At 38.8% G+C, this 8,286-nt stretch overlaps 1 protein-coding gene across 1 annotated transcript; it reads left to right on the top strand.

The window, feature by feature from the left end:
* The first annotated feature begins 230 nt into the window (after positions 1-230).
* On the top strand, positions 231-7,647 carry LOC149555014 (pyridoxal-phosphate-dependent serine hydroxymethyltransferase, putative (DUF632)). The gene is made up of 4 exons (XM_089829046.1): positions 231-1,858; positions 3,748-3,932; positions 5,127-5,350; positions 6,405-7,647. The coding sequence occupies exons 1-4, from the start codon at positions 961-963 to the stop codon at positions 7,174-7,176; spliced, it is 2,079 nt and encodes a 692-aa protein (XP_089685172.1). The 5' UTR covers positions 231-960; the 3' UTR covers positions 7,177-7,647.
* The last annotated feature ends 639 nt before the right edge of the window (positions 7,648-8,286 follow it).

The following is an 8,286-nucleotide window of genomic DNA, read 5'->3' on the forward strand; positions in this document are numbered from 1 at the left end:
GCGCAAAGACCGTACTCTAATTACAGCCATTAACGATTTCATTTTGACTGAAACGGTCAAGTCTGAAATTAGGCCGGGCAAACAAAAACGGCAGACAGCTGTTTCCCAGAAAAGCGCATCGCCGGCGGCGTGGATGCAGACGGCCGTGGGCCCCGCATTCCGTCAAATGCTATTTGACGGAGTGACGTTTTGTATGAAAGCGATAGGGTACACAAATTATTTGCCACAACTTCGAAAAAGAAGCAGCATGGCAACAAAATCACGGCTCGCCCGTACCCAGAAATATGATATTTTACAGCCTGGAAACCGACGGCGCGGTCTTCAAACAGTAAAATCCTCTGATTTCTGATTCACTAGCTGTATATGATTCTGATTTACTGATAGATGCCTATAACACGAAGGATTATAGAGCAGCCGGGCAATTTGTTTTCTTGATTAAATGATTTCCGAGTGCAGAGAAAATCCAAGTGCCCGCCATTGTCATTTCCATGGCGAAAGGAACGAGTAGAGCATCTTACTCCTCATTAACTTGCTGTTCAGTCTCTGTTCTGGCAGGCTCGGCGTGAAATGTGGTTACGGTACATTCTTTTTGCTGTAGAATGTCGTTTTATGATGCGTGGTCCGGCGGTTTCTGTAGAATGAATAAATAGTCAGTACAAAGATTGGAGTTTTAGGTGCTCCCAGTTTGGATTTTTAGTCTCAAGTTTGGATTTTTGGGGGAAGAAGCAAGATGGGTTATGGTCTGGTTTAATTAGTTGCTCCAAAGTTCGGATTTTGCGTGCAGAGTGTGGATTTTGGGTTGAAAGATTGGATTTTTAGTTCAAAGATTTGATTTGTAGTTACTCTCAGTTTGGATTCTTGGGGGAAGAAGCAAGATGGGCTATGGTCTCGTTTCTGTATCATGAAGAATAATTAGTCCAAACGTTGGATTTTGGGTCCAAAGTTTGGATTTTTAGCAAGATGGGTTGCGCGACTTCAAGAGTGAAGAATGAAGAAATAGTGGCGAGATGTAAGGCTCGCAGACGGTATATGAAAGATGCGGTGAGTTCGAGACACCAGTTTGCTGCCGCTCATGGGTGTTATCTGCAGGCTCTGAGAAATACTGGAGCGGCGCTAAAGCAATTTGCAGAAGGAGAGGCCATAGATATTGGCGGCGCCGCTACTCACCAGCAATATCTCCACCATTACGCCGCCTCCACTGCGAACAGTTACTCTACACAGACTTGCCTTACTTTGCCCTCGCCGCCGCCTCCGCCGCCAGAGATGAGCCCTTATCGAGCCACTCCCAGTTATGCAGCAACTCCGCCGCCGCCAAGTGAGTCCCCCTGTGGCCCCGCCGCCGTTTCGCCACAGCACTGGAGCACATCCCCTCAGCATTCCAACGCCGCCCCGCCGCCTCCGCCGCCGCCTCCTGTGCAAAACTCCGCTTGGGACTTTTGGGATCCTTTTCTTCCCGTTTCACCAAGGAGATCCATTGCCATGGAGGAGCAGCAGAGGAAGCAGATGGATCAGGGGCAGCAGAATGTTATGCAGGATGCGAAAGTGCAGGAATGGGAGGAGACTACCGTCACAACTCTTACTACTACTACTACTGAGATGGAGTATGAACGTGAGAGAGGGCAGTATCACGGGGTTCATGAAAACGCCATTGATAATACTTCCATGGTGAGCAGCTGGTATACAAAGGATGATTCCGATATGGCCATGGTTGTGTCCAGGATGACGCCCAAGGATATCGCAGCGGTTGTTAGAGATCTGGATGAGTATTTTCTCAAGGCTTCTACTGCTGGCAAAGAGGTTTCGGGGCTTTTGGAGACTAGTAAGGCACATTTCCAGACCACCATTGGCGAACCCACAAGTAATGCTTTGTTCCCCCCTCTTAAATGTTAGTTCTGGTACAATAAACGATTTGGTAGGCGCAGAATATCCTCAAATCCTTGTAAAATATGCTGTTTTTAAAATTCTGTGTAGCATTTTGACCTTTGATCTTATCTGGGTACATTGGCTTTTATTAATTTAGGGCTTCTGGACGGTAGATGTGACCAAATCTTATTAGAGTGGACAATGTAAGATGTAGATTCATTCCATGTCACTCCTGAGATCTTGGTGTGGATACCACCATCGCGTACGGCAATTGTTTGAGATTCTTTCAGGAAATTTTCTTCTTATTTCTGGGTCATAATCAACGATGAGAGGACCCAGAGAAGTTAAAGCAGGAACTGGATGGCTTTTAAAGTTTTTATCGTCAAGCATCTTTCTTCAATTGGCAAATCTTTTATACATATGCGCTATTGGGCCCCGGCCCCCGTAGCATGAATTACTGTAGATTTTGTTTTCCTAAAAGTCCTAGATTTGATGTGTTTTTCTCTACTGGATAGGAAAATGGAATCTATGAAACTTCTTAATGGCCCCACATTTAATGATTCAATTCCCTAGTTGAAGTGCAATTAGATCCAGTCAACATGATTTAAATGCTTTCTGTGTTCGTGGATCCCTTATCTAATGACGATAGTCAATGTTCTAGAATGAAGTGGACCTTTTGAGAAAGAGACGGGGATTTCAGTAGGCCTTTTAGACAAAGAAACATGATTTTTGTGGTCCCTTTTGGGAAAATTGACTGGACTTTTAAAACTTTTGGGCCTTAGTCAAACACACAGGACTTTTCTTGAGAATTTATTAGAGGAGCTCATAAGAAATGCATGGTAAACGTACAAAATTGTTAAAATTACTAAAAATCTTGCATCCCATTTTCGCAATGCAGGTGGCCCTTCGACGTATATTTCATTGGTTAAACCACAAAATTTAGAATTTATTTGAAAAAGTTAAAATGCTCTTTTGTTAAGAGTTTATAACTTTCTGGTCGATGTGGAGAGTCAAGATGTTTACAGTAGGATGAAGATCAAGAAATCAGTGGACAGCATTCGTTTGCAATTCTCTTTTTGTTGGAAAGATATTAATTATCAGTTCTATGATGCAGTTGTAATATTGTATGTAAAGTGTTAGCTGGGCAGAATATATTATCTTATGTGGAACTCTTCGCTGCTGGACATATAAAAATACCAGTTTTATGATGCGGTTCAGTTATATGAAATGGTGACTGGTCACAAATATAATATTCTATGGATCTTACAAATATAATCTTCTATGAATCTTTTTACCTGCAATTACCATCCTTAATGGTCTCCACTCAGAAGAGTGCTCAGGCTCTATTCAAGCAACAACTGTTAGATTATTAACTCTTCTGTGGCACCATCAGGTTATTGAGTACTTCTTGGTGTTATGTGTCCTGCATTTCTTCTTGGGATTTGTAACATAGTGTAACAATGTACTTGTGAGAGTCTCAACTGAGATGGTAGCAGTTTTCTATATAAGTGCATCTTTCAAGGAAAACGGTCAGCTGAACTCCTTATAAGAGTTCAGAATCTGGAGTGATGCTGTTAAACCATGTCACAAATCCCAAAGGAGATAGATACTGAAAACATTCAAGCACTTATGCCTTATTCCTGTTCATAGGTGACAATGCATTGTCACATACTTAGCATCATTATTGTCCTTGGTAGCAAAGCAATCAGAGATGACGCTCTTCTCTGTTACTGTGCTCCAGTTTCCTTATTTGAAGTAGCTTAATCTGAATTGGCAAACACACATCTTTCATGCAAATATCTATCTATGTTGAATGAATGAACACACTGGCATGCGATTATATTTGTGGATTAACCAAATATGTTTTTGGGTTTCTTGGTGCAGAGAACTTTGAGCATTCTACAAAACTATTCAGTGCACTGCATTGGAGCTGGCCTTCTAAATCACCACATATGGCAAGGAGAGACAGTGTTGATTTGAATAAGGATGATTGTAGTTCACAAGGGAGCCATTGTTCTACGCTAGAAAGACTCTATGCATGGGAGAAAAAGCTGTATGAGGAAGTCAGGGTACGTTGGATCAAAATTTGGGGGCATTTAACTTCTGGGTTGGATATTTGTTCATAACGCTTTGGTAACCCGCTGTTTAACTTTATTATAGTTGCTAACTTTGGTCTTCATAGAGTCATTGCTCAGATCCTGTTTTCCTGCTATCTTTTCTATCCATTTATTATAGTTGAAAATGCGCTTTTTAGTCTAATTCAGCAATTGAAACTTCTGTAGCAACTCTTCAACTAGGTGTCTGATTGTGTGTTAAAGTCATCTTTTCCAGTACTAATTTCCATGAGGAGTCATTTCTTCAACGGCCTTCTCACCTTATGCACTTATGTATACTGGTAATGATTATAAGGCAATGGGATTGACAAAGCATACAGTTTATACATTAGGAAACTCAGACAGATACAGACTCCTGTGCAGCTGCTAAGTTTATTTTAGGTAGCAGTCACTGATCAACATTTTTAACATCAAATTGTAGAGCTGATGGCCCCATGATTGTTGACTTTTGCTTCTTATTTCTTAACAGCCATCTAAAATAGAAGGTTAAATTGAAATTTTAATAATAAATATAGTAGATAAGAATTTTGAGAAAAAAAAAGAGGTGATAAAAGAGAGGGGAAAAAGTCTGTGGAGCCACATGTCATTTTCCTCAATAAGCAGCGGCTGCTTATTCTAGTTCCCTCTTTTTTTCAATGCTTGATTTTATATTTTAAGCAGTGGCTGCTCCACAAAAGTAGGGATAAATTTCAAATTATCCTTTTCCCACAATTAAAAAATAGCATGGGAACACTCTGGCTGCTTAAATTCAAGCACAAATTGCACATAAGCAGCTGCATAGGAACATGGGGTAAAAGATACTAATAGTATGAAATTCAGCTTATAGAACTAATGTGAATTTATTTAAAATTTGCATATGTGAGTTGCACTTTGGCTAAAATAAAAGTAGTATGGTTGGCTGATGGCTTTGTTATGTAAGCTAGACTCATTAAGGTTATATTCAATACCATGTCAATTCCGTAAGTAATTGGGGACTCAAAATATGCCTAAGCTAAATTGGACTTTTTACTAATTGCCGAATTTAAAGTCAAAGGGTGAAAGTAGACCATGTAGTTCTTCTAACCAAAACATTCTCAATGTGGGGTTGTTTTGTGCTGTGCGATGTTTATACTTCTTTGCATTGTATTGATTGTCTCAACCTGTTTACAGATGGGTGAATCTACAAAAATAGAACACGATAAGAAAGTGGCATTGTTGAGGAAGCTTGAAATAAAGGGGGAAGATGAGTTAAAGATTGAGAAGACTAAAGCAGATGTAAAGCGTTTGCAGTCTCAGATAATGGTTGCATACCAAGCTGTGGATACAACTTCTGCAGCAATCCTGAAACTCAGAGAAAATGAACTGTACCCTCAACTTGTGGAGCTATCCCAAGGGTAAGTTGACCGTTACCTGCTGTTACTGCCTTTACAAGGTGACATATCATGTAGTTGCTAACATTTTTCTGGCTTTAATCATAGTTTATGTTGGAGAGTTTTATTTTAATGAGATTCTGCAGGAAATACTTGAAATATGATACATGCATTAGAATTATTTTTCCAACCATTATCAATTTTATTGGTAAAATACTAAAAATCTCAACGAAGTAAGGTCTTCTTTTATTGCTTTTTGTAAAACTTGTCTGTAATATAAAGATTGAGGATGATTATTAGTATTTACATCTGGAGCCAAAAATGTTGTTATAGGGAAAGAATTTTCCAGAATTTTCCATACATACATAGTTAACTTAAGATGAATTTTCCAGAATGTTTATCTGTGACGCTGTGGTTAATTATAGTTTGTGCTGGAGAATTTAATGGTATTGTGTTTCTGCATGAAAATACTTAGTATATGGTATTTGCAATCAAGGCAATTCTCTAACCGCTATTAAAATTCTTGGTAAGGAACTCAAACGTAGGGTCTGCTTTTATTGCTTTTTGTAGAGCAGGATAACTTTCACAACTGTGGAGGTAAATTGGGCTGTTGATGTGGGCTATTTGTAGGCCGGCTAAATCATAAGATGGATTGCTGTTCTTTGTGTGATTTTGTTCTACATTGATGCCCTCTATTAATCTTCCAGATTCCTGAACTATTAACAACAATATATTAAAATTTTGACCCTGAGAAGTATATAATCTTTGGTGAAATTTGGGCCCTTCTTGTTCTTGTGATAAACTTAATTTTTTATTGGGTTTGTAAGTTGTTTCTTATTGTTTTGCTTGTGTACTCCCAATGTTAAACAAGCAACAGACCTCACAACTTATTCGCTTCTTATTTTACTATGTAACAACTCTTTTTCCGTGTGTGAAAAAATGGGATGCCATGTTGATTCATGGGTAAATTTTCGATTTACAGGACTGTTGCTAGAGTTGTCAGCCACAAAAGTGTTGCTGACATGGCAAGTACAATAAGCAGCATATGGGAGGACTAATTACCTCTATTACTGTGCAGGTTGATGCATATGTGGAGGACTATGTATGAGTGTCATCAGGTTCAAGATCACATTGTTCAACAGGTAAAGCATTTGGATAATCCTGCAAGCACAGAACCCACAAGTGATTATCATCGTCATGCAACTATTCAATTGGAAGCACAGGTGACTGCATGGTATGACAGCTTTTGTAGGTTGGTAAAGAGCCACCGAGATTATATGCGCGCTATCAATGGCTGGCTAAGGCTCAGTCTTAACCAGTTCAAGAATGAATTTGAAGGGGTAATGGAAAGTCATCAGTTCCTCTATGCTTTATGTGAAGAGTGGCAGCTGGCTTTAGAGAGGTTGCCGGATCAATCGGTTTATGGGGGGATAAGAAGTTTTATGACAGTTGTTCATGCCATAGTAGTACAGCAAGCAGAAGAGTTAAAGCAAGGGAAAAAGTCAGAAAGCCTTTCAAAAGAGCTAGAGAAGAAATTGATATCGCTGCGCAATCTGGAAAGCAAATACTACAATCCATACGGTACACCAGATGGGAGAGGGACAGATTCCTTGGTGCAGAAAAAGGAAAAAATAGAGGCTTTGAAAAGAAGAGTTGAAGAGGAAAAGTCTAAGCATTTGAAGTCCATCAGAGTTAGCAGGGAGATGACCTTGAATAATCTCCAGACTGGTCTTCCAAGTGTATTTCAAGCCATGACTGGTTTCTCTAGTGTTTGCATGCAGGCCTTCGAAACTGTTTACAGCAAGACCAATAATTTTAATCCCAATCCTTCCATCAAAAGGCTGACTTAGTTGATTTGCGATAGGAGAAACAAACCATTCAGCAGTTTCCTGTCAAGAAATGCTGAATTTTTGACCGACAAAGAGTAGTAGGTAATTTTGGTCTTCTTTTAATGGGCAGGATGTCTCAAATATGTTAAGAGAAACATGAAAGCACACTAATGGACTTGTACATAATGCTTGTTGTCTAGGCCTCAAAACATGTACAGTAGGTATTTTTGGCGATATAATAGGCGTGTTTCTTTTCTTACTGCAATCAATCGTTTCAAAGTTGAGATTTTCTTTAAAGAAAATACCCTCCATTCTATAACTTATTTTTTCCCTTCTCATCTCACCTGGTTGCATGGTATATGCATGGAGCTGGTTGGTGCCTTGAAATAGAATTTAGTAGGTGGATTGGCAAAGTATGCTGTAAAAAGCAGAATTCCTCCCCTGCGCTGTCACAAGGTTGAGCCCATATTCAAATTGGCATTTGGCTTGTCAGTTGTCCGAAATTGCATTTTTTAAACTTTAAACAAAGCCGGCAAAGAATTGCAGTAGTCAATTAAAACACTGATTTTTTTCAAAAATATTTTGTATGCTTGGAGAAATTGGGCAGCATTAAGCAGCACCCAAGACGCACTTTTGATAGTGTTTATTAATTAATTAAAATACAGTTTTTTTAATTTTTAATATTTAATATTTTAGAATCAACAAACACGGCCGAAAGATGCATCTTATAGATATTATATATAGACAATAACAAGAAATTGGGTGTAATGGGCACCCTTGGATGTCCCAAAAACTAAACCAAATTGCTGAAAAGAATTATGTCAAACAGTTTGCATTCAACTTCTTATTTATCCGTTTAATGTTTTAAACTCCTTATAACTCTAGAAATCAAATGTTTATTTGTTTGTTGTGTTTTGTGCATGGAATTGGTATCATACAACATAAATAAGAAAGAAACTACAATAATATGCAAAGTGGAAATGAACTACAACTAATAAAATGTTATTTTCATAATTCATAAAATCAAATACATGGCAGATTTACCAACTCACTAATTACTTCAGCATTATTGACATGATAACTCCAGCCCATGCTTTCGAACTTGTTGCTACAGTACTTTGTCTTTCAATC

This window comes from Cupressus sempervirens, chromosome 5, assembly GCF_028749045.1.
Source record: "Cupressus sempervirens isolate cs-2001-9-10 chromosome 5, ASM2874904v1, whole genome shotgun sequence".
NCBI lineage: Eukaryota > Viridiplantae > Streptophyta > Pinopsida > Cupressales > Cupressaceae > Cupressus > Cupressus sempervirens.